At 22.0% G+C, this 26,519-nt stretch overlaps 10 protein-coding genes across 10 annotated transcripts; 6 read left to right on the forward strand and 4 right to left on the reverse strand.

Annotated features, from left to right (window-relative positions):
• Window positions 1–1,156: 1,156 nt before the first annotated feature.
• On the forward strand, window positions 1,157–2,282 carry PVVCY_1402520 (conserved Plasmodium protein, unknown function; the record flags this gene model as incomplete). Its single annotated transcript, XM_008624772.1, has 6 exons — window positions 1,157–1,297; window positions 1,458–1,527; window positions 1,678–1,727; window positions 1,820–1,904; window positions 2,042–2,123; window positions 2,252–2,282. 6 exons carry the CDS (start codon window positions 1,157–1,159, stop codon window positions 2,280–2,282), a joined length of 459 nt encoding a protein of 152 aa, XP_008622994.1.
• A 489-nt stretch (window positions 2,283–2,771) lies between these two features.
• PVVCY_1402530 (60S ribosomal protein L13-2, putative) lies at window positions 2,772–3,536 on the reverse strand (the record flags this gene model as incomplete). Its single annotated transcript, XM_008624771.1, has 2 exons — window positions 2,772–3,179; window positions 3,297–3,536. The coding sequence occupies 2 exons, from the start codon at window positions 3,534–3,536 to the stop codon at window positions 2,772–2,774; spliced, it is 648 nt and encodes a 215-aa protein (XP_008622993.1).
• Window positions 3,537–5,076: 1,540 nt separating this feature from the next.
• PVVCY_1402540 (40S ribosomal protein S16, putative) lies at window positions 5,077–5,805 on the forward strand (the record flags this gene model as incomplete). Its single annotated transcript, XM_008624770.1, has 2 exons — window positions 5,077–5,118; window positions 5,413–5,805. The coding sequence occupies 2 exons, from the start codon at window positions 5,077–5,079 to the stop codon at window positions 5,803–5,805; spliced, it is 435 nt and encodes a 144-aa protein (XP_008622992.1).
• Window positions 5,806–6,177: 372 nt separating this feature from the next.
• On the reverse strand, window positions 6,178–7,269 carry PVVCY_1402550 (GDP-mannose 4,6-dehydratase, putative; the record flags this gene model as incomplete). Its single annotated transcript, XM_008624769.2, has 1 exon — window positions 6,178–7,269. The coding sequence occupies one exon, from the start codon at window positions 7,267–7,269 to the stop codon at window positions 6,178–6,180; it is 1,092 nt and encodes a 363-aa protein (XP_008622991.1).
• A 992-nt stretch (window positions 7,270–8,261) lies between these two features.
• On the forward strand, window positions 8,262–11,990 carry PVVCY_1402560 (ABC transporter F family member 1, putative; the record flags this gene model as incomplete). The annotated part of the gene is made up of 1 exon (XM_008624768.1): window positions 8,262–11,990. One exon carries the CDS (start codon window positions 8,262–8,264, stop codon window positions 11,988–11,990), a length of 3,729 nt encoding a protein of 1,242 aa, XP_008622990.1.
• Window positions 11,991–12,303: 313 nt separating this feature from the next.
• On the reverse strand, window positions 12,304–13,531 carry PVVCY_1402570 (translation initiation factor SUI1, putative; the record flags this gene model as incomplete). The annotated part of the gene is made up of 4 exons (XM_008624767.1): window positions 12,304–12,393; window positions 12,489–12,671; window positions 12,846–12,991; window positions 13,174–13,531. 4 exons carry the CDS (start codon window positions 13,529–13,531, stop codon window positions 12,304–12,306), a joined length of 777 nt encoding a protein of 258 aa, XP_008622989.1.
• A 1,699-nt stretch (window positions 13,532–15,230) lies between these two features.
• PVVCY_1402580 (conserved Plasmodium protein, unknown function) lies at window positions 15,231–16,709 on the forward strand (the record flags this gene model as incomplete). The annotated part of the gene is made up of 1 exon (XM_008624766.1): window positions 15,231–16,709. The coding sequence occupies one exon, from the start codon at window positions 15,231–15,233 to the stop codon at window positions 16,707–16,709; it is 1,479 nt and encodes a 492-aa protein (XP_008622988.1).
• A 942-nt stretch (window positions 16,710–17,651) lies between these two features.
• PVVCY_1402590 (large ribosomal subunit processing factor, putative) lies at window positions 17,652–18,416 on the forward strand (the record flags this gene model as incomplete). Its single annotated transcript, XM_037634857.1, has 3 exons — window positions 17,652–17,738; window positions 17,845–18,171; window positions 18,270–18,416. 3 exons carry the CDS (start codon window positions 17,652–17,654, stop codon window positions 18,414–18,416), a joined length of 561 nt encoding a protein of 186 aa, XP_037490899.1.
• Window positions 18,417–20,334: 1,918 nt separating this feature from the next.
• Window positions 20,335–23,452, forward strand: PVVCY_1402600 (conserved Plasmodium protein, unknown function; the record flags this gene model as incomplete). The annotated part of the gene is made up of 6 exons (XM_037634858.1): window positions 20,335–20,337; window positions 20,687–22,383; window positions 22,488–22,581; window positions 22,708–22,735; window positions 23,139–23,244; window positions 23,407–23,452. 6 exons carry the CDS (start codon window positions 20,335–20,337, stop codon window positions 23,450–23,452), a joined length of 1,974 nt encoding a protein of 657 aa, XP_037490900.1.
• Window positions 23,453–24,184: 732 nt separating this feature from the next.
• PVVCY_1402610 (conserved Plasmodium protein, unknown function) lies at window positions 24,185–25,448 on the reverse strand (the record flags this gene model as incomplete). Its single annotated transcript, XM_037634859.1, has 2 exons — window positions 24,185–25,032; window positions 25,439–25,448. The coding sequence occupies 2 exons, from the start codon at window positions 25,446–25,448 to the stop codon at window positions 24,185–24,187; spliced, it is 858 nt and encodes a 285-aa protein (XP_037490901.1).
• Window positions 25,449–26,519: the final 1,071 nt, after the last annotated feature.

A 26,519-nucleotide genomic window follows, 5' to 3' on the forward strand; every position in this document is an offset into this window, starting at 1 on the left:
CAAAGGATTAAAAAAAATTGATGCATGCTCTTTCTTTTGGATATGTGATTTTTTTTTTAGCTTTTTTTATTTTTCAATATATTTTGTTATTATTTATATACGCATTTAATTATCACGCCCCTTCTTCCCGTATTCACCTAATAACCATTATAATGGAATACATACCAAAAAAAAATTTTTACTTAAATAATATGAATATACACCTATATATATATAATATTGTTATACCCTTTATACCAATTATAAAATGGATAGAAAAAAAAATAACGTCGAGGGAAAGTAATTATATATTTTGACACCATTTTATTAGCCCATTTTCACAGCACAAATTATATATGTATATTTAATTAAAAAAATATATAGGCTCATATGTAGATAGTAGTCGATTTTATTTCTCTATATATATCCATTTTTTTTGAGCATCTTTATTAAAAATATATAAGGCGGAAAATGTATAACAAAATTAATAAAATAGTAACGTAAATAATGTTGATATATTTTTTATAGTATAAATCCATTTGCTTCCCTCTTTATAATAATCACCTGGGAAATACACTTGTATCTATATTTACAAAAAAAAAAAAAACACATATATATATATATGAATAATATACCAATTTGTGAATAAATAAAAAAATAACAATTTTATATATATAAGAAAATACGGAAAATTGTTTAGTCATACTTTTATTATAATCCTCTATTATATGTAAAAAAATATTATGGTCAAAAAATCAAATTTTTATCAAAAAAAAAAAAAACTATATACAACCTATTTATTTCCACAAATTAAATAACTACAACTTATTTTATATTAACAAAATATTGATTTTATTTTTTTGTTTGGTTAAATAAAACAACATGTTTTAATTATACTACATTTGGAAATTTTTATCTTTATTAATTTCCAAAAATACAATATCGAAATTAAGTTTATAAACATGATTTATAATTTTATATAACTGTGTATTTGTTATGTTGGTGGCTAGACCAAGATAAATATTTTGAATAAATGTAATAAAACTATAAAAAATAGTTATACTTATGTAATAGTTAGTGAATTTATAATTGTTTATTTTCCATAAAGAATGGCTCAAAAAATAATTAACTAATTAGATATATCTTTATATACATTCAAAATTAAATCTTATATAAGATGGTGAAAAAAGATACCGTATGGATTTTGTGTAGACTTCATTGTTCTGATAACGAGGATTCTGCTAATAAAAACGAGAAAAATAATATTATTAAAATTTTGCAAAATGCAAATATACCACTGTCTTCTTTAATTAAGGAAGTAAGATCTTTACATAATTTGGGTTTTTCAATACTTATATATTATAAATATGAGGATATATAATTTTTTTTATCATATGTAAAACTATGTACCTATTCAACAATAATTACAAAATCAATTATATAAGTTAATGCAATTTTGTAAATAATATGATTTATAGGAATATGAAAAAAAAGGCTCAATATTGTTTGGAGAAATATTTAAGAGCATTATTTTTAGTCGCTTTCAAAGTAAACATAAAAATGTGCAAAAAATGTATAGTAAATGCATAGTAAATGTATAGTAAATGTATAATAAATGTATAATAAATGTATAATCAATGATATAGCCCCATAAATTATTTTGTATTTTGTATTTTTATTTTTCCTTTTATTTTCTAGTCACATTCACAAGCATGAAACTTAGGATTTTTATTATTCGAACTACCAATGTAAGCATAAGCATGCATAAGTGTGTAGTTTAAAAATGTTTACATTTTAAAAGCATGCCCTATATTGATACAACATATTTCACTTCTTTTAGAAATATAAAAACGAGATTTCCCTTTTATCGCAATTTGTAACAATATGTGATAATTATTTTAGTGTCCAATTACTATATATCGGAGGTATAGCAATATATAAATATACATGCTAAGTGTGTTACAAAAGTTGTAGAAATAGATAAAGGATAAAACATGTTTTTAACAACTAGGGTAAATATATCTTTCATTATTTTATAATATTTTCTTATCTCTTTCTATAGTAACATTGAACAGATGCAAAAACTACATAAAGGATCTATTTATAAGATTAAAGATAGAGGAATCTATACCAACAATTTTAAAGTAAAATTTGTTTATCACAAAATAGTGTTAGCTAGTTACACACTGTGCAGTGAATTGTATTCTTTTTTACTTTTTCCTTTTTTTTTATTTTACTCATTAACATGTTTGTTGAATAACTGTTTTTGTAGGGAACTAGAAAATCCAATGCATTGCGTATAAAATTTAACTCATTTTTTAGTGAACATAATTAAGTCGTAATTTTTTGTAATTTTTTTTATTCTTATACAATTTCGGTTATTCATCATAAAAAAAAAACATACATATTTTGTAAATAAAAAACCCTTTAAGATATTATAAATTTATACACACTTTTTTAATAATTTATTAATTAAAAATAAGTTTCTACCAAATTCATACATATATAAAATGTATGAATATAACGAATAAATGGTAAATAAATATTTATTTAATGTTTTAGTATAAATTTTAGTTGTTTATATCAATAGAAAAAAAAAAAATAGTAAGGAGCAAATAAAAATTGCAATATAAAATAATGTATAATTTTTAAAAATAAATAATTCAAAACATGTTTATTTCTATAACATCATATTTGTGATATTATTTCGTACAAGTATTTATGTATATATTGCAGAAAATGTAATTATTATTTTTTTTTTTTTATTATTTTTCCAATTATTGATATTTTTTTCAATTATCTTTAGATTTACGTTTAATATCTTTTCTTTGTTGTTGTCTGTTCTTTCGTCTTTCTGCTAATTTAGCTCTTCTTAATGTTTTATATGCTGAGGTAGATTTATCTATTTTAGAAGTTTCTATTGTTTCATAGAATGGTTTAACGCTAGATCCCTTCTTAAATATACTACGTAATTGTTTTTTGTCTTTATGTTGTTCTATAACTTCTTTAGTAGCATCAGCTGGTATTCCTCCAATACCATTTTTAGGCTTATCTTTTTTTAATGGAATCATAACTATACTATTTAAGTATTTTTGTAATCTTTCAGCATTTGCTTTTAATGATTCTTCACATCTATTTTTTCTTCGCTTGTCAACAATTATGCCTATGCTTCTGGCAGCACTAGGGGTTAGTTTTACCGCCTAAAAAAAATTAAAAAATAAAATGAGTAGGGGAAACGATAATAAAGCATGTCAAAAATATGTTATGAACAAGCATAAAATGTGTCACCTTTTTTTTATTTAATCTGGTTAGCTTACCTTTATTTCTTCAAGGGTAAATCCTTTTCCTAATCTAGTTTTATAATTGTATCTTTGGGTAGGGCAATGAACTACTGGATGTAATTTTTCGATAGGTGTAGGTCCATTTTGTTTTTGCCTTTTTGCTCGTAATAATCTTCTTTGTTTTCTTTTTATATTTTTGCTAAAGTCTACTCTAACATATCTTTGCCACCATTTATGAAGGTGAACATTTGGTAATACATTATTGTGTGACACCATTTTGAATAGTTAAAGTATTGATATATGGTGAATAACCGGAGCTAAAGGATTAAAAAAAAAAGTAAAAAAAAATATATAATTTATTTAATAGGCTTAAGATTATGTTATGCATATATATATATTTATTTATTTATGTATGTATGTATATACAATATATGTAGGAAGTGAAGTGGCTCGCTGTATCCACTTTTTAGAAATTTCCATAAAACTGTTTTAATATAAAATAATAATTATTATTATCCTTTTAATTATAGCAGTTTTAAAGGAACAATTTCCGCATTCCTCTTAGAAGTTAATAAAAATCATACACGAGCAAATAAATTATATAACTTATCATGCATATTATACATATTTTATTTTATGTATTGTTATTTTTTATTTTAATTTTTCCACTTGTTTATAAGAACTTACCTTTTAGATATAAAACTTTTTATTTAGCTTCGTATAATGTAATTTTAAATATTAAAAAAAATTAAAATATAATAAAAAAAAATATAAGCATATATTTAAATATTTTTAATCATACAATTGATATTTGCAATTAAGGCAAATTTGCAACATATATAGCTTTTATATAATATAGTTAATATATGCACAAAGCTTTTAATTATATATAATATTCCAAGGAAATATCTTAAATAATTTATATGTATATATATATATATAGTATTATTAGATCTTAAGTATATATACTTTTTTATATAATCCATTCATAATATATTGCCTTTTTTTCAAGTGATAAAAGGGGGCATAAATATTTAGGAAGCGGTAAGAGCTTTAAAATATTTGTAAAAAAATTAAATAATTATATAGCCGTTTTATTTTTCCAAATATGTAGCATAAAGGAACAGTAAAAAAAAAAAGCAATAAACCAAGCGCTTCGTTATGTATGCATATAATATAATATAGAAATTTACAAATACCTTTTATTTTATTTTTACCGGCAATTGTAAAACCCATTATAATAATTTTGTTTAAATACACGGCGCATATTATATATATATATATATATAATTACACTATATATATGTAGTACCATATTTTATGCATATAATTTATTTCCTATTATTTCCTTTAAGAGGTGATAATTAAGCAAAAAAAAATAATATATTAAGGGGCAACTGCAAATAAAAAAATGCCATCCTTTATACTTTAAATTTATGTAACCCCACATTATATATATAGTTAATAATTATATTAATAAAAAATTATCATAAAAAAATAGCAAAATAATAACAAAAAAAAAACAAATAATAAATAAATATAAATATGCTTATTTATAAATAATTTATAAAAAGAATATTTTAATTAAATAAGTTAAAATTTCCTAAACTTTATTACTTTCAAATAATAATACATTTATGGTAAATTTACATAAAAATTGAAAAAGCCAAACAAATTATATATATTTATTTTCCCAATATTTTTAATCTCATTTTTTTATATACTAATATTTATTTCGTATAAAATAAAAACATATTTATAGATATTACTATATATGAAAATATTTCATGTATAACTTTTTTATTTTTATAGAAAAATGACAACAAAAGTTAAGAGAGTATTAACATTCGGAAAAAAGGTATGCTACAACTATATACATTAAAATGTTTGCATATAAGTATGTGGGATAATCATTACATAAATTTCGGGTTGGCATATTATGTGCTAGCACGATTGTATGGGCTGTATAGTATTACCTGTTCCCCATTCTAGCATATTATTTAAACAAGTAGTATATTAGAGTGGCGAGCCATTCCCCATTATACCAAATTATTTTCACATGTTGATAGAAAAGAGTGTATATGTTATTTGCTCGATCCACAATGAAATGCACATTTATATATAATTTTTTTTTTTTTTTTTTTATTTTTAGAAAACCTCTGTTGCAGTAGCAACTGTAACCAATGGAAAAGGGTTAATAAAATTGAATGGAAAAAACATAGATTTAGTAGAACCCTATATTTTAAGAACAAAAGTTTATGAGCCATTATGGTTAATTGGATCTGCTAAATTAAAGAACTTAGATATACGTGTTCGTGTTAAGGGTGGAGGTCAAACTTCTCAAATTTATGCAATCAGGCAAGCTATCAGTAAAGGTATTATTTCTTATTATCAAAAATATGTAGATGAATCAACAAAAAAAGAATTAAAAGATACCTTATTAAGATATGACAGAACTTTATTAGTAGGAGACACAAGACGTTGCGAACCCAAAAAATTCGGTGGTAAGGGTGCACGTGCAAGATACCAAAAATCATACAGATAAAACTTATATTATTTTATATTTTTTTTTAATATCATAAAAATTACCTTTAAAATGATATACGAAAAAAAAAAAAAATTATATGTTATAAAAAGTTGAGACGAAGATATAGTTGGAAAAAAAAAATAACGTTTTAGAAATTTCATGATATTTAAAACTTTTCCTTTATAAACAATGTAACTTTTTACTTTATGCATATTTATACGTTTGTATATAATATACATATATATGCTTCATTGATGTGTATATAATAATAAAACAAATTTAAACTTTTTCAATATTAAATACAATTTATGTTTTAATAAAAAATGGCACCAATCTCGTTATATGTCGAGGTACAAATTATGCACATCCTATTGAAGGGATATAGAATTCCTATTTTTCAATCGAAGCATTGCAATTTGTTTTATAAATTTCATACCGATTTATACATGTGTCATAGTTGTCAAGTTGCAAATTATAATCATTAAAATCATATTTTAGCATATCATATATTAATTGCATAAAATTATAATTGGGTTTCCATTTAAGTATATTAGTTGCTTTTGAACAGTCCCCTAATAAATTATTAATTTCTGAATCTCTATAATATTTTTTATCTTTTTTAATAACTATATTATTATATTGATCTATTGCAACTTCATCTAGGCCATTATTAATCCATTTTATATATAACCCTACAAATGCAAAAGCAATTTCACAAAATTCTCGAACAGAATGATGTTGATTTGAGCAAATAACAAAATCATTAGGAGTTGTTTGTTGTAACATTAAATATATTGCATGTACATAATCTTTTGCATGACCCCAATCTCTAAATGTATCAATATTCCCTAATATAATAACTGTTTGAATTTTTTTAAATATTTTTGCTATACCTTTTGTAATTTTTTTTGTAACGAATGTTTCACCACGTCTTGGACTTTCATGATTAAATAATATACCATTTACACAAAACATATTATATGCTTCTCTATAATTTTTTGTTATATAATGACTATATAATTTTGCTATCCCATAAGGTGAGACTGGATTAAATGGTGTATTTTCATTTTGACATTGACTTTGAATATTATTACCATATAATTCTGATGTTGAAGCATTATAAAATTTTATATTATCAATCTGTGATAATTTAATTGCTTCTAATATTCTTAATGTACCAATAGCTGTACATTGTGCTGTATATTCAGGTAATTCGAAACTCACTTTTACATGACTTTGTGCAGCTAAATTATATATTTCATTTGGTTTTATTTTAGATATTAAAGAAAATATATTACTATTATCAAGTAAATCACCATAATGTAAATTTAATTTTTCAAATATATGATCTATTCTTTTTGTATTAAATGTACTACACCTCCTAATCACACCATGAACTTCATATCCTTTATCTAAAAGTAATTCACTCAAATATGACCCATCTTGTCCTGTGATACCAAATATTAGGGCAACTGGGGCCATGTATTTTTTTTTTCCTGTATAGACTAGGTTGAAAAATATGGAGGTAAACACCTTTAAATATAGTTAGACGAATAAAAAATCCCTTATTTAGTTAGTAGTAGTATAAACCATAATTTTTTTTTTTTTTTTTTTTTTTCAAAACAAAAAATTACATAGACTGAATTTTATTCTTAGTAATAAAAAAGACATTACATAGGTTTGCTCATACAAATTGGACTTAATTAAATTGTAAAAAAATACGAAAAAAAATATATTAACATTTTTTAATTGAGCATATTTATTTGGTTATTTTCCTCAACATTTTTTTATATTATTTACACAATACAACTTAGTGTGCTTTGCATTGGTTGACAATCTATTTAAGAATAAATAAAATATTATAAAATTGGGCTTACAAAAAAAATATATAAATATGCTTAAACAAAAGAATTATAAAAATAAAAACAAAAAATATTAACTAAAAAATGAGTAATGAAATAAAAACATCATAGGGTGTATAAGTTTTTTTTTCCTATGGTACTTTCACATATTTTTTTTTTTTTTTAATTTCCCTTTATACTATCATCCGAGAATTGGGGTATGTGGATATTTTCCTTTTTAATTAAATTTTTTTTTGTTATATTTATTTAGTTTTATTTAATTTAATAAATTTGTTTATTTTTAAATTCAATTTTTTATTACATTTTTCACGATTTTGTGATTTTTTTTTATCTATTTTTTCAAAAATGTATAAAAATCTTATAATCTCAAAAAGGGGCAATAGACGTTAATTTAGTGGTTAATTGCTCATGACTATGAATTATCGAATTTGTTTAGAATTTTTTTATTTTTTCATATAAATTGAATTTTATGATTACCTAAAAAGAGAAGAATTACATTATTACATAGGTTTGTAACTACATACGTACATATATATGTATGTATATATTGGGCATGTGGAAGGTGACTACGTTTTGATTTTATAAAAATGCTTTCCTTTGGCGTATAATATAATGTTTATTGAACTTTTAATATGGGTGATAATATACTATTTATTATTTAGTAACGGTATAAAAATTAATCGAAGTAATCAAAGCTTTTTAAATACCTCAATTTTTAAAGACCCTATATCGAAAAATTATACAAAACAGATAAGAAAACAAAATGGCAATTCAAAGAGTGTGTCAAAAATTTTATGTAAAAAAAAGAAAAGAAAATTCCCTATTCTAAATGTGCATACTGACGATTATAGCAATGATGAAGAATTTGATGGCGTTGTAGAGGATGAAAAACTAGACGCAGGGGAATATGTGCCTGAAGAAGAAAGTGATGATTGGTGGGATATACAAAAAAATAATTATAAAAAACTTTTAAATTTAGAAGAACTTGATGAATATACCATTCTATCACCAAAATATAATATTAATATATATAATGTGTTAGAAAAAAATTATAATAAAAAAGATAAAAATAATGTAATATTAACAATTAATAATTTAAATTATGAAATAGGAAATAAAAGTTTAATAAATAATTTAAATTTAACTTTAAATAAATCAGAATGTATTGGGTTAATTGGAAATAATGGATGTGGAAAATCAAGTCTTTTGAATTTAATTTTTGAAAGCTCAGCAAATACTAATAAACATATAATAATTAATAATAATGTAAAAAAAGATAACACAATAAAAAGTACCTCTACAACATATATAGACTCATTACTTAATAAAAATGATTTTACTATTCTCTATAACTTATTATCATATATGAAACGAAAGTCATTAAAATTAAGTTCTATGCCGGATTTAATAAAAAGTATGAGTATTTCCGAGTTTGAAAAGTTGAATAAACAAAATGAAGAAAATTATAATAGTGAATTATTTTATTATAAAAATGATATATTTTATTTTAAACAAAATATACACTTATTAGGAAATAATAATGCTACTGTTTTTGAAAAGGTTTTAAAATTTTATCAACGCACACTAGAAAAATATGATATCCTAAATTATATTGAAGAAAATATTAGTATGTACAAAAGTTCAGATTATTTAAAGAAGTATAAGATTGGGGAAGTAAACGAGGGGATTGGAAAGAAGGACAACAAAATTGGTGAAGCCCAAATTTCGTCAGAGGAAGAACAATTTTTAAAGTCTAAATATTTTGAGTATGTTTTAAAATTATATATGAATGAAAAGGAAGACATTTTTAAAGATATAAATAATATAAAAATGAATTTAAATAAATATTTAAATATTTTAAATTTAAAAAATTTTTTACATGTAAAATTATGTGACTTAAGTAATGGATATATTATTCGTGTATATTTATTGTTACTCCTTTTAAGTAAGCCTAAATTATTATTAATAGATGAAATAAATAATAATATGGATATATTTAATATATTTTTTATTATGAATGTATTTAAATATGCATTAAAATACACAAACATTGGTATTATTTTGGCTAGTCATGATTTTTTCCTAATAAGTAAATTATGCAACCGAATATTAGACTTCAATAAAATATCAGGATATGATATCGATTTTAATAATATTTCTCTCTTAAAAAAAATTAATCAAAATAATAACTATGTAAAAGATGCTAAAATTAATGATCATTCAACTTTATCCAATATTAATGAACAATCATCTGGAAGAGCCTATTCAAATCTAACCTTTTTTAAAGGGAACTATAGTCAATATCTAAATAATATGAAAATATTATTTAATAACAGAAAAAAAAAAAAAGAAGAACTCAAAAAAATAATAGATCAATTAAATGCTTCTATATTAAAAATTAAAAAAAATAATAAAAAAGAATTTTTAAAAAGTTCATTAAAAAAAAAAGAAGAAGAATTATCTTTATATCAAAATATTTATGACACATTTTTTAACATGACATTAAATTATCAGCATATGTATTATAACTTAATTTATAGTAAGAAGAATAAAAAGGGGGACGAAAACAAATACATACCTTTTTCTCCTAAAAACGGTAAGCAAAATCAGAGCATGATTTTTAGAGAAAATGAAGAAGAAAGTGCCAGAAAAAGCCAAGATAGTCAAGCTAGCCAAACTAGCCATCCCTACGAAATAGATGAAAACAGCTCACTTGGAGAGAATCCAAATCAGTACCACGAAATGGAAAATAGTAAAAACACATCAGAAGAAAATACTGAATCAACATCAATTGAAGAAACGGATGAAAAAACATTTGTCTATAACCAATTTAATGATGTAGATGGAGAAATGAATAAAAATATTTTAATAGATATGTGTAAAAAAATAAAAAATAATGAATTAATAAAAACAGGAGAATTATATTCTACAAATAATGTTGCTTTATATGAGTTTGATAATTTCTCGTTATACTATTTAGACAATAAAAATTATGATAATGAGTCTGAATATATTGGAGTGCCAACAGAGGGAAGAAAAAAATATATATTTAAAAATTTAAATTTAAATATTAATAGTAATGAAAATGTATTATTATTAGGAAAAAATGGAATAGGGAAATCAACACTTTTTAAAATATTAACAAATAAATATGGCTTTATAATGAATAATAATAATGACTATGGTAAAAATATTAATAATAAAAAAAGTATATATGTGTATGGAGATACTAATATAAGTAACAGTTTTGATGAGATCGAAGAAGATGAGATAGATTCTAACTTTGCAATAGACACAAATATAAGATTTGAAGGAAATATTAATTGCAATTTTAATAATGTATTATTAACTTATTTTGAGCAAAATATGATTAAAAAACTAAATTTAGACATTGATGATTATTTTAAATATTTAATTGAAAAAGTAAAATACCAACCAATTAACTTTTTAGAAGATCCAGATTTTGATGATACTCCTTTTGATCAAGATGTGTTTTTTTATTATATTTTAAATAAAACAAAACCAGATTATAATGACAATATTAATATTAATATAGATGAAAAAATAAAATCTTTATTAAAAATTTTTTACATTGATAGTGAAACATCAATTAGTGAAAAAAGTGGAGGAGAAAAAGTTCGTATTTTATTTCTTTCATTATTTTTAAAAAATTCAAATTTATTATTACTAGATGAAATAAACAATAATCTAGATATATATTTAAAAAACCTTTTGTTAAATTTTTTAAATTATATATATCAAGGAAGTTATATATTAACAACCCATGATTTTTACATAATCAATAATCTAAATAATATACATAAAATTATATACATATTTGATTATCAAAATGTTTTTACTTTTTATAATGTCAATGATTTTGTCAAAAATTTTTACAGTTTTATTTTAAATTCCTTTAGTGCCCTTAAAAATATGGAGACCAATGATTCTGCTCATAGCAAAAATGAAATGCATACAAAGTATGTCACTTCTCAGGCTCATAATCCGAAAATAAAAAATAATATGGAAAAAATAAATTATACTAATGAATTAACATTAAATAATACACTAATTAACAATTTGAATGAAATGGACAAAGAAAGTAAAGAACTAAATCGACAAAACTATGGAAAAGAACTTTATGATAGTTATGATTTTAAAATTTTAGAATTTTTAAAAAATCAATTGAAAAAAGACAAGAGTGAAAGAAAAAGCTTTGAAGAAATAAGCCCTTTAGAAGAAGAAGTTTTTGAAAAAAAAAAAATTAATAAAAAAAATTTTGGTGGAAAGGGATTATCAGGAAAAGTAAAAATAAAAAATTGGAAACGATGGAAAAAGTGAAATATTATTTTTCAATGTTATAGATAAAGTTGTGAAAACTTTCTATCACATGTGAATAAATAATTATGAACTTTTTGTGGTTTTACTCATTAACCGTGTCAAATATTTTTTTTTTCTTTTTTTTTTTTTGTGTATGGGATATTATTAAAATATATACCAACAATGTTTTCTTTTTTATTTGTTCTAATAATATCAAAATAAATTTATTTTTAATAATTTTTTTTACTCTAACTTTTTAAAGATATATTATAAATTCATTTTTTTTTAATTTACATAAAATATGCATACACATGATAAAAAAAATATATCTAATTTATTTTGGAGGTAAAATTACAAAAATATCGTCAGTTATTTCAGGACAATTCTTCATTATGACATCAACAATGTTATGCTCAACATCGCCCTAAAAAAATAAACAAAAATATGGAATATAATACTAAATATATAATCACATATTTGATAATTAAAAAAAAATATATATACAATTAATATGCTTACTTGTATATCTATTTGATCTTGAGCATTGTTTGTGCCCTTTATTACTGAAGCACCACATGCATAAAACTTAGAAAATATTTTTGCCATTTTGTCAAGCTTTGTATATGCATGTAATCCTTTTACAACAGTTACAGTTTTTTTTCGGGCCTTCGTTGTCTTTTGTATTGTTATTTTTTGGGATATCTATAAATGGGTAAGAAAAAAAAAAAAATAAAACAATAGCTAGTATTAGTATATTAAAACGGATCAACAATGTAAGGTAAAAAAACAGCATAACACATTTGAGATTGTGAGGGTTTATGGAAAACACTATTCTATAATAGTTAACGAACATATTTATGTGTGAATTTATATTACATTTTGAGGTGTTTTTTTGGCTTGTTTTTTATTATTATTTTCTGCATTATTAGTAGCCATATCATAGTTATACTTATCTTTATTTTCTTCTTTACATTCATTAAAAGAATTTCCATATTCGCAATATTCATATGGTACTCCACATACTGTACACAAAAAAGGGAAAATAATATATATATGATCTAAATGTAATGTCTACAATTTAGTACATGGTAATGTTTTATATTAGCCATAGCTCATAAGCAAATAACACATACATACAAGCAAACGGATTAAGAATATAAAAATTATGCATATGGAATGGTAAGATTAAAAATATGTTTAGTACCTTTACAATATTCAACCTGAATAGGCTGATATATGGATTCATTATTTATTATGTCATTTTCGGCTGTATTATTTTGATTAATATTATTATCATCTTTTAAATCAGATTGAGAAGTGTTTATATTTTTATCATCATTTTGATTATTTTTAATAACATTTGTAGAGTTAGTTTTGGATGATTGTTTTTTTTTATTTATTTTTTCTTCTTTTTTATCTTTCATTTTTAAATATCTTAATTTTCGATTCGATATTTTTTCAGGTTCTTCTTCATTTTCTTCTACTCTCATAGATGATTCTCCACTTTCATTATCATCAGGTTTTATTTTAATTTTATCAAATTCTTTTTCTAAGTCTTCCATTTTTTTTAACTTATAATTAATTTTTATCACTTCTTTTGTTTTATATAATTATATACAAATTATTTTTTTTTTAACCTAAACAATATTAAATTATGAAATAATAATTGTCATACTTAATTTATGAGGAAAACATCATCTGTATTTCTATAATTACATAACTATTACATTCACAACGGTTTATAACCTTAAGTATGTTCACCAATATAATATGCACATACATATAATATACATAATATTTATTCATTCCTTTTTCTTAATTTTTGCAATTACCCCTTATACCAATTCCAGCACATGCATATTACATGTTCTAAATAAAACATATACTTGATATTCTTTTTTTTTTTTTTTTCATTTATATAATATAATAAATGAAAAAAATGTTTAAGGAAAAAAAATAATAAAACCAATTTTATACTTAATGGATAGTCATATTAGCATTTTCGCTAATTTGTTTTTGTTTATGCTCCCTTACACCCTTATTATATAAGATTGATGTTTTATAAAAAAAAGGAAACAATAAAAAATTAAACCTTATTTAGAATATGTTATACTATTTTATACCATTTTTTTGTTAATTTATAAGCATTTATATTTATTTTTTTACTTTTAAACAATTATGCAAAATGATTATACTACCTTCCTAACTTATAATTGTTTGTATGCCCCCCCGTTTTATATCACACCAATTTCCAAGTAAAAACTTTCACTATATTTCCTGAAATACCATACGATAATTTTTATAATGCATATTTATGAGGATCCATAAAACCTCCTCTAAAAATGTACAATTATGTAATGTGTATTATGTATAGTAGTCTACATTTTGAATAAACAATATATTTTATTAAATAATCTTTTCCTGTTTTAACAATTAAAGTATTATTTGGCTGTATAAATAATATGCCATATATGTGATAAATACTAATACCGCATTGTTATATATATATAAATTGTCTAACAAAAAAATCACCCTATTTTTTGTTAAGCAACCAATATGCATACCCATACATATGCTAATACATGATTATTGTATTAATATAGTATAGTATTTTCGCTAACATATATATATATATATATATATATATATATTTTTTTTTTTAATTTATTTAAAATTTTGTAAATATTAAAAAGAATATTGCTTAGGTATATGTTAAATGACATAAAAATGAGGAGCTAAATTGTAAGCATAAATTTGTGTATATATGGATATACATATTTGTTCTTATATATTTATTTTCCATTTTTTCCATTTTCCATTATGCTTTTAGAGAAAAAAAATATAAATAAAAGGAACTATATATATTTTTTTTTTCCTGAATAAATATTTATTACCTTTTTATTTTTAAAAAATATAGTGTACTCATTATGGTTCTCATAATAAATGTAAACATAAATATAGACATGAGAAAAACATAATAAAAATAAATTTATGAGAAAATAATTTTTTTGCCACTCCAAAAAAGTGTAAGAAAATTTATTTTGCTAAATTTTGAAAGAATTAATTATTTTAATTTTTGAACTTTGTATAAATCAGACAAATAATTAATAAAACAATTATTGGTCTCTTAAATTTTTTTACACCATGAAATATATTAATTTTTAGTTACAATTTTTTTCAATATATATTATTAATATATTTAATGCATTAAATACGAGCATTGAACAAGGTGGAAATACGGTGAAATGCAAATTCGAAAAAATGGATACTAAAGAAATCGAAGAAAGCGCAATTGGATATGCTGAGAAAAAGGTAAGCCATAATATGGAAAAACGTGAAGACCTCAATGAAAATGCTAACGAAAAAACAGCACATATAACTGGCAAACAAATGAAGGAGGTACTAGACACATTTTCCAAAAGTGAAAAAAATGAAAATCTTATAAATATGCCTATTAGTACGGTTAATAAAAAGAAGACTAATTGTGATGATGGAAGTATAAGGGGAAATGATTTCTGCCATAATACAGAAAAAGGAATTTCCACAAATGTGTTAAAACTCAAAAGAGGTAAATCAACGGAAGAAAATAAAACAAATATTCCTAAGCCTAGTACTGTTACTACATCAATAAATATGAATAGCTCTGGATATAGTAATGACGAAATAGTGAGTAATGAAGAAGCTGGAGAAAAATGTGAAACCCTTTTAGAGTTAATCAGTAAAAAATCATTATTAGAAAATGATAAAATAAAAAAAAATATATCATCAAAAAACTTTTATATAATTGATGAAGATATGCTTGCAAATATAATTATAATATTTGATAAAATTATATCAAAATTAATATATTTTTATAAAAAAAATAATTTTGATAGTGATAAACAGATTGAACATTTTCATAATTTTTTTAAAGTCCTATATAAATTATTAAGCAATATAAGTTATTATCCTAAAGATGAAAAATATAAAATAATCAAAATGTGTAATAACCAAATCAAAAAAACATTTTTAACAAGTGATGATATTTTTAACTTAGTCAAATTATTATTTGAAATTCTTAACTTTAACACGAACTATTTTAATAGTGATACGGAAATTGGAAATAAGAAAAATCAAGAAAATCCAATTAAAACTGATAATAATAAAGATAGTAGTGATAATAATAAAGATAGTAGTAATAATAATAAAGATGGTAGTAATAATAATATAGACAATGAGATATGGAAATTTGAAAATGAATTTTCTGATGTTGAATCGATTTTATTTGAATTTGTTTTATCCACTATCAATATAATTATGGGAATGATAAATAAAAAGATTCATTCATCAAATAATGAAAACGAAATTAAGTCTAATAAAAAAAGTGATGCAGATATTAAAGGGGGATATAATAGAGATCCTATAAAAAGTTCTATATCCAACCATAATTCAAATAAAATATTAAACAATGAAGCAAAAAATAAATTAATAGAAAAACATGTTAATAATATTATGTCTACTAATCATAAACTACTTGGGATTCGCCAAAAAGATATTGCAGAAAAAAATGCTCTAAATGATATTCGAAAATTACATAATGAAAAATTTAATGCCTATAGAAATAATGATGGATATAAGGATAAAAATGACAAAAAAAAATCTAGCTTATTTAGTAATAAATATGATCATGAAAAAAATAGTATCAAAAAAGGTGGAAAAAAAATAAAAAGCTTTTTTAAAAACTTGTTTAAAAAGGATTAAAATATGGTCTTATGCAATATGATTAAAATTTTTTTATCGTAACATGTATTTTAATAATTTGAGTTATGATTTTTGTAAAGCATTAAACATAATTTATAGGATGAATATAATAGGTGAACATTTTATTGCTTATTTATTTAATTAATATTTTCCATTTTTATGAAATTTTTTTATTTTTTGGTGTACATATTTTTTTACACACCCACGGTTGTAGTTAATACAAAATGTGGGGTATTTTTTTTCTCTTTTTTTTAAATACTTATACAACTTTATCCACACAATTTAAAAAATAATTCTAAATTAAAATATTTTACTCAAAATAAAGCTATAAATCGTTATTAAAAAGGCTAAATTGAAAAATACTTATCTATATATATAATCCTTGTTGTAAGAAAGGAATGGAAAAAAAAAAAAAGAGTAAATGGGGGTAGTTAAAATGTTTTTCTAAAGATTAATCATGTGATATGCCCTATATGTATGAAATTTTTAACTGCTTTTCCATTTAGTGTATATGCGAATAAACAATATAAATTTATTTTTCTTTTTGGTGTATATAAGAAATATTTATAAAATTTATCTCTTCTCAATATATCGATGCTCAGTTTGGAAAACATAAATTTCATACGTCGGTTTTTTAAAAAGTATATTTATTATGTATATGTGAATATATATACATGTGAATATTTATTAGTATTTCTAAAAATTACTGCTATTTTAATAAACTAAAAAGATTATTTTATGTTGCTATAATTTGATGAGGGTATAGAACTATGGTACAGTGATTTTCTTTCCCCTACTATATAATTATTTTTTTGTAAAATGTAACATATCTCTTATTCGAACATAACCTTATGTTAATAAATAAGAGCATATATAATATATGTAAATTGAATATATATTTTTTATTTTTAAAGTAAAAAAAAAAAAACTTTTTAGTAAGAAATGATTAATAATTTTGTTTCTCCACAAACTAATGATCCCATAAAGAAGCTACAGAATTTGCTAAACAATTGCTTACACTCAATAATAGTAAATCCTATGAATAAATAAATAAATATGCACACTTTCATATGTACATTTTTGTGCCTATTAAATAGTATGTATTATATTTATTTTGCTTTTTTTCAATTTTAAGGATGTTTTTAGTAACTTATCTTATGCTGGAGATTTTAAGGAACTCGAAATAGTTCCAGAACATTTGAGTGAATATTCTCATTTTATCAATTTGATAGAAGAACGAAAAAAAAAAACGGAAGGAAAAGAAAATGGTGAATTGGGAGAACAGGGCGAAAAAAATAATATAATAGACCAACCTCAGAATGTGGAAAAAAAATATTTTATAAAACCAAACTTTGATAAATCAACAGAAGAAGAAATTTTAGACCGAGTAGAAAGAATGAATTTGATATTATCAATGATAGATCAATCTATTGATGAGCTACCAGATTCAGAAATTAATGAGGTAAAATAAAAGCCATTTCTAAATGGCTTGAAATTTTTCCCTTTTATTCTTATTATTTATTTTATCATGTGTTATTATTATTTATTTGATTCTTACAGGAACAAGTATGCAAAGAAATGAAACGACTTCAAAAAATAAAAGATGACTCTAAAAAGGAATTAAAAAGGCTTTATAAAGAATATGATTATATTTATAATTATGCTACCGAAAACTTACGAAATTTTATTGTTAATACAGAAGAATAATTAAATAATATTTGTTATGCTAAATATGGCCTAAGCACTTTTTGGTATTTATAATACCTTCAATAACTGGAACAGAGTTTAAAAAATATACATTTTTTATTTTTATTTTTTTAAAACTTTTTTTACACATATTTTTTTTGTTGTTTTAAACTAATTTTGAAACATAACTTTACCATTTTTTAAATAAAATAATAGACATATATAAACCATAAAATGATAAATTAAGATACACACCCGTCTCATTCCTTTAGTTGTGATACAAAATATGGTTTATTGAAAAATTCTAAAAATATGTTTTTTTTATTTTTGACATCAAGCTAGTAATTAATATAATAATTAATATGGAAATTAAAATTTTTCTATATACATTTTTATTAAATGTGTATTTTATATACTATATCTAGATTACTATTTTTTGTATTAATAAAAAAACATATTTAGGAAAAATTTTTATATAAATATAGACCATATAGTAATTACAATAATTTATGTATATTTTCTATTTTATTTGTAATTGAGAATTATTAATATATTAAATCGGAAATTGATCAGAACAAATATAAAAAATTTATTAGAATAAGCATATGATAGTATAAAAAAAAACTTTATGAGTATAAAGCACATAATACAACCATATATATATAAGTACAAAAAGGTTATATAGTAATATATTATTTACAATGCTAACTTGTATTTTTTATGTTTCACAGTTTGTAATAATACTTATAAATATAAACTTCTTTAACAACGACTACAGATCTATCTATATGGGAATTTTACCTACGCATGCGTAGTATTTTATATGCTCTTTTCTCTCGTGATATTTTTTTAAAAAACTCTGAAATTCATAGCTTTTAATAAAATTAAGATAATGAAAAAAAATAAAACTTTTTAATATAAACCCCTTAATTTTTTATAAAATAAATATAAATTTGTTTGAATATTGAAAATCTATATAACCTACAATATTTTTAAAAGCACCAAATTAATATAGTATATATTATTTTAGATTATTTATTTCCGTTTCCAATACACCTATAATTTTACGTTTCACAAAATATAGCCAGGGATTATTATATGCATATGATTATATACTGTAAATTAAAGAACATCGTCAAATTATTTTATAAATATGATAATATTAAAACGTTGTATTTTTCTATATAGTACTTATTGTTAATTATTGCCAATTTTACTGCATATATATCATATGTACTTATTTTACAATTTTTTTTTTAGATGAAAACACATTATAATATATATTATATAAGGAGTATATTTCAGTTTATTATTTAGTAAGTATAAGATATTTTATATAGGTGATATTAAATATACCGTTTTTTTTAACATATAACACAGTAGTTATATATATGCATTTTAATAATACCCTTGTAATATATAGGTTATTTTCTTATATATATTAAATTGTTGTTTTTTTTTTTTTTTTATGAAATTACAAAAACACAATATTTTCACAAATTCGTTTTTATATTACATATATATATATGTATGATAAAAAATAGGAAATATACATGATATACATATTTTTATGCATATTCAATTTTTTATACATTATAAAAAACAATAAAAGAACAAGCTATATTATTATAAATTGTAAAAAATTAAAAATACCCAAATTTAAAATAAAAACATATTGTGGAAAATACATTTTTTATATATATGTTATTGAACTTATTAAAAAAGTAAAAAAAAATATAATTGTAAATTAGAGAACGGAAAATTATATATAATTACGTGAAATAATTTGTAACTTAAAAAATATAAAAAAATTGTTTCTTTAATTAAGACGCCGTATTATTTGATTATTATTAATTAAAACTGTATTAATTCATTGTTAAGTTTTTATTATTTTTTCATTATTTTATTTTGATTTTTTTTGAAATTTCCTTATGTGAAAATGGTAAGAATTAAAAAAAAAAAAAAGAACAGCATATTTATATTGATGGGTGTTTACATAATAATACATACAAATGTATGTTTCTATGGGAATATGAAGAAATAAATGGAAAAAATGATCAACTAAAAATGTGTTTCTTGAAATATAACACCTTGGAAAATAAGATCATTTGGTTATTTCATTTTCCTATCATATAATATATATGCTTAGGCTTATAAAAATTTTCATTTTCCCATGACTAAATAAATTCTTCATTGCAGTTCATTCAAAAGTTATATCTCTTTGCATTCATATTATAACGTTTCCATTTGATTTATATGGAGTTTACTTATTATTTTTTTTTTCTATACAGAGAATACTATTATTTGGGGATGAAAACTTTAGCTTTTGTAACGATTTTTTAGCAGAACATGAAAATGATGTTGTTGAGGTTTGCAGTTGTTTGAAAGAAAATGAATTAAAACAAGAAGCTAAAAATAATATCCAAGAATTAAGTAAAAATATTGTTATACATTATGGTATTAATCCTGTACAGCTCAAATCAAAATTTGCACCGAATACTTTTGATGTGCTATATTATATTTTACCTGGATTGTCATTTCATGGGTATCCAGATTTTATTGACCCTCAAACAGAAATGTTTAAATTACGTTTAAATTTATTTACTTTTAGCTTTTTAAAAAGTAGTAAAAATATAATAAAACCAGATGGCTATGTATATTTATTATTTCCAGAAGAAAATCAAAAGCTTGAGGGTAACTCCGCCGAAACAACTGCTACAACTGCAAACAATGAAAATGAAAATACTAATGATAATAATGAGAGCCAAGTAGGAGAAGGAAAAGATACTGATACTGAAAAAAGAAAATCTAATTTACCATTTCTACCTATTGAACCTCATAAATTAGCTAAATTTTGTAATATATCTAGAGAATATAGCAAAGATTATTATTTAAATTTATCTAATCATGAAAAATGGTTACCTGTCTTGTTTAATATGCCAATTGTTAATGAATTACCCGATTGGGTAAAAACATGCAAATATTATTGTTTTAAAATGACAGAAAATGCTAATAATAAAAATAATACTCCTAATGGCTCGCCACCAGAAAATAAAGAAAATCAAACAAATGATGAAAATAATGCAGAAGGCGAAGAAAACAAAGAAAATGAAAATAAAAATGATTTAAAAAGAGAAGATGAAAAAAGACAAGATGACAATGATGAACAAAATGGAACTGAAGAAAATACAAACAAAAATGATGACAATAATAATGAGGATGGAAAAGAAAAAGGAAATAAATCAAATGAAAAAACAAAAGAAAATGGTACAGAACAAGGAAAAGATAAAGAAGATCCTGATGAGTATAATGTGTTAAAAATTCCACCACAAGTTTTTGATTACCCAATTGAAAAATTAGGGCATGTTAATGAATGCTTTTTATTTAAATTATATTCAGTAAATAGTAAAAGCGTTTTAATTTCTAGATTAACTTTAAAATACGATCCAAGAATATCAGGATGGAAAGGGGATAACAAAATTAAAAAAGATATGATGAATACACCTATGGGTATGAATATGAATAATATGAATATGATGAAAAATATGAACAATTTAATGAATATGAATAAATTTAAAGGTGGAAAATTTAAAAATAAACAAAATAAAAATGATTTTCAACAACAATATAAAAATAATATGATGCAAAATAATATGGTATATGGATTAAATAAAAAAGGAAATGTCAATTTACCTCCTCCACCACCAACTAATTTAAATATGCAAGCAAATAATGTCAATATGCCTAATCAAAATATGAACTATAAACAAGCAAAATTCCCTTTTGTTAATAATTTTAAAGTTATTCCAAATAATTTAACACAAAATGTACAAAATACAATGGCAAATATGCCAATTAATGTTAACCCTAACATTTCAAACAACATGATGAATCCATATATCAATGGAGCCTACAATACAAACTTTAGAAATAATATTTATCAACAAAATATGCCCATTACATCACCTATGGGAGCCTATAATAAGAAGTAATTCCATCGAATCATTATATTATATTTTTACTATATATCTTCCTATATATTAAATAATATCCATTTTTTATAAACTCTTTTTACTGTTTTTTCTTTAATAGAATGTATCAAGGGAACAATATGAACATCAAGAGAAAAAATGACTCATATAATTGTGATAGCATGGAAAAGAGCTACGACAATTTTAATATGAAGGTAAAATATTTACTTATGTTTGTAAAACAAAATTACTAATACATAATAATTTGTGAATCCTTTGGATTTTTATTTTTTGCATTTCTTCACTTGCACATATTTATTTATGTTTATTTTTTTTCTTAGGAGAACTACAAATCAGATGATGATAATAGTAATTATTTGATTTCTCATTCATAATAATTAAAAAAAAGAAAATAAACTACATTTATTTGCACAAAATACGGAAAATTAATTTATATTATGTATATGTGAACCTGTATATGTGTATATTCGTCTGATAATTTGTAAATATACTAGAATGCGCAACGTGACAAGGGAACAACAAATGCATATGAATGATAAAACTGATAAAAATTATGTAAAAAAAAGAAAAAAAAATTGAAATGAAAGAATGAAAAAATTATGTTTATTTCAATCCTTTCTTCAACATTCAATGCATTGATAAAGGAAGGAGCATGTTGTTTAAAAAGCGTCATGTATGTATATATGCATATACGGATGCAATATTCTTTTCATTTATGCATATACTAAAACAAATTTTTTTTCTATCTTAGACAATATGAATGCATACAACGATGATTATGAGCACGATAAGTTTGATAACAGTGGGAATTCTAAAAATATTCACATCAAAAATGCAGAAGACCCAGATTATTACTTGTAATAAATAAAAAAATTAAAATAATAAAAAAAGAGATATACATAATTTCCCATTATTTGTACAAATATTATGTATTTTTAATTTATTCGTATTTGAAATTTTATATGCTCTTTATAATTTTGATATTTTTACATATAATATTTATATATACATATTTTCAGCTTGCAACAGCAAAGGAGAAGACAAAATCAATATGGGGCCTACTAATTATGGGGGTTTGTGTTACTAACAAAAAGTAGAATGAATTTACCTTAAAATTATTTAATCTTTTGTGCGTTTTATGTTTTTAATTGTTTATATATATATAGTCTCTACTATTTCGCACAGTTATGTAATTTTAAATAACGTATGATGTTTTTATATGCGCATAATAAATACATGCATACCATATGAGATTTTTTTTTTTTCAAGAGTAAAAAGTGTTTCGTTCATAAATGTAGTATATTTTGTTTATAAATATATATATTTTCTCGAGAAAGCGCAGTTTGTTCTTTTATAAAATTAAACTAAAAAATTATAAATTATAAAGTAAACACGATTTTAATTAAAATATACCATTTCAAGTTTGAATAATACGTGAATATTTCTCTATTCAATTTGCCCACAACTTATACCAAAAATTATCACATGGTATATACCCTCATTCTTTGAGTATAAGTGTTATAGAAATAAGTATATACACATTTTCATATACATATTTTTTAAATTTGTATTTTAAAACTAGTTCAAACAATAAGAGTTAATATGTACTTTTATAACTTAAAATAAAATTATACTGTATATGTATCGCCAATTATGGTAATTATTAAAGATTTTATAAAAAAAATACAAAATAAAAAATGTCTTTCAAAGAGCAAAATTATAATATATAATAATATATATATATTTTTTTGTGCCAAAAACTAAATAAAAAATGGACGACAAAAGAAATTCGAAAAATTATTTCAATGATACAATTTGTGAATCGTTATCGAATTTAAAAACGCTTGGGCGGTTTTTTACAAAAAATCCTAATTTCATTTTTAAACCTTCAGGTTTTTTAACTTTTCCTAATTCTGTTAATGTTGTTTTTCCATTTTTTTTTATAAATTCAATAAGGTTTTTTTCATATTGTTCTTCATCATCTAATTTGGATTTTTTTGATGGTCCACCATTTCCATCTAACGATCTTTTATTATTTCCCTTTTTTTTCTTCTTATCTCCTTCATCATCTTCATCATCATCTTCATCATCTTCATCATCATCTTCATCGTCTTCGTCATCTTCATCCTCGTCATCCTCATCTTCATCATCTTCATCGTCTTCATCCTCATCATCTTCGTCATCTTCATCGTCTTCATCATCTTCATCATCATCGTCATCATAATCTAGATTTTTTTTATTTTTTAATCTAAAAGCACTAGCATTTTTCAATGTATTTTTTTTAGTCAATATTCTAGCTGCTTCATTTTCATATTCATCATCATCATCAAATTCATCATCATCTTCGTCTAAATTGTCTTGGCCAAATGAAACTTCATAATATCCAACAACATGCACTTCATCGGTTGTACCACTAGTTTTTATTTTTACTTCATTATCTAGCATTAAAAATATGTCCAAAGGTGTATCTTCACATACATTTTTTTGTAAGCAGCAAATGTTATAACAGCCATTGGCATCTTCTACTTGTACATATAATTTTCCTTCATCTTGTGGATTATTTAAGCATGCTCTTGATAAATGGATGACAGAATATCCATCCTTGGATTCTGGGATTACAGTTTCTTCAGATTTTATTATTTTTCCTAAAAAGATGATAAATTTATAAATATGTATATATTCATATATCATAAAAATGCATACATATATATTATATCTCCGTCTACGTTATGATATGTAAAAATATTTTCAAGCATTTTTTGGGCCCGTATTTAAAATTTACGCAGAGCATATAATGAATATAATAACATAATTATAAATAAAGTCGTTAGTTACTCCACAATATGTATGCTTTCATATTTATATATGACTCATAATACATTGTCATAAAAAAAAGTCATCATCTATGATATTGTTTCTACAAGCCCAAATGTATTGCCTTTTGTTACTGCTTAAAATTGCTATATATGTATGCATACTATATATACTCTCTTAAATATTCATAGATAAAATTCAGATTTTTTAAGTGAGTGTTTTTTTATTACTACTTACCATAAAACATTTTGTTGTGCTATTTTTTTAAAGTTATTTTGTTTTGGTTTTATTTACTTGATTTCTTTAAGAACAAAGTGTGACTTAAAAATTTTCTTAATATATTTTTATTTTTTTTTTAAAGCATAATATTTTCTGTTTTATTAATAAAAATATTTTTATATTTTTTATAAATTTATATATATTATAAATATAGGAAATAGATTGTTATGCGCTAATAATGAAAAAATGGAATGGTATCGAAAAAAAAATTGTAACAAATGTAAATTCACCAACTTTGCGAGAGATAATAAAAATATTTAATTAAAAATTAAGAATAAAATATAAAACCAATATTATCATAAATAAATTATTTATATATTTACTTTATATACAAAAATCTTTTAATTGTCAATAATTTGATGTATACTATATTTTATGGAAAAAAAAATATGTATATAATTAAATTATTCTATATATAACCATAACATGAGTTCCTATTTTTTATTTTTGGTTATTTTTTTGGTTATTTTTTACATGGCTACAAAATAATGGAAATACAAAAAAGCGAAAAAATAAAAAACTATTATCGCATGCAACCTATTAATACAAAAATAAAACCATTTAAACATGTTATAAACTTACATTGTATATACATATTATTCTTTTATCTTAAGATTATTTTGTAGACGTTTTTAAAAAATGAACAAAAAAAATTGTATATAAATAAATATGTATATTATATATATAGCTTGTCAATAATTTGCTTCACATCCAAAACTGTATGCATATTACTCATATTTTTTTTTCATCATATTATATATAGAGTTCAAATTCATATTTTGGTATATATGTAGAATCCGTTTTACCAAAAAATATTATATGAATATTTTGTCCAACCCATTTTCATGAATGCATTTTGTAATAAAATATTATGTATAAGTATATATACTATTTGACAAGGAAGTATATACATATATATCAATTTTTTTCTATTGATAAATTAAAAAAAATACTGTCAAGCTCCATATCGCTTTTCATTATATTATAAAATAAATGGCTAGCTTGAAAAAAAAAACACACACAATACCATAATTATAAT

Source organism: Plasmodium vinckei (genome assembly GCF_900681995.1).
Source record: "Plasmodium vinckei vinckei genome assembly, chromosome: PVVCY_14".
NCBI classification, from domain to species: Eukaryota; Apicomplexa; class Aconoidasida; order Haemosporida; family Plasmodiidae; genus Plasmodium; species Plasmodium vinckei.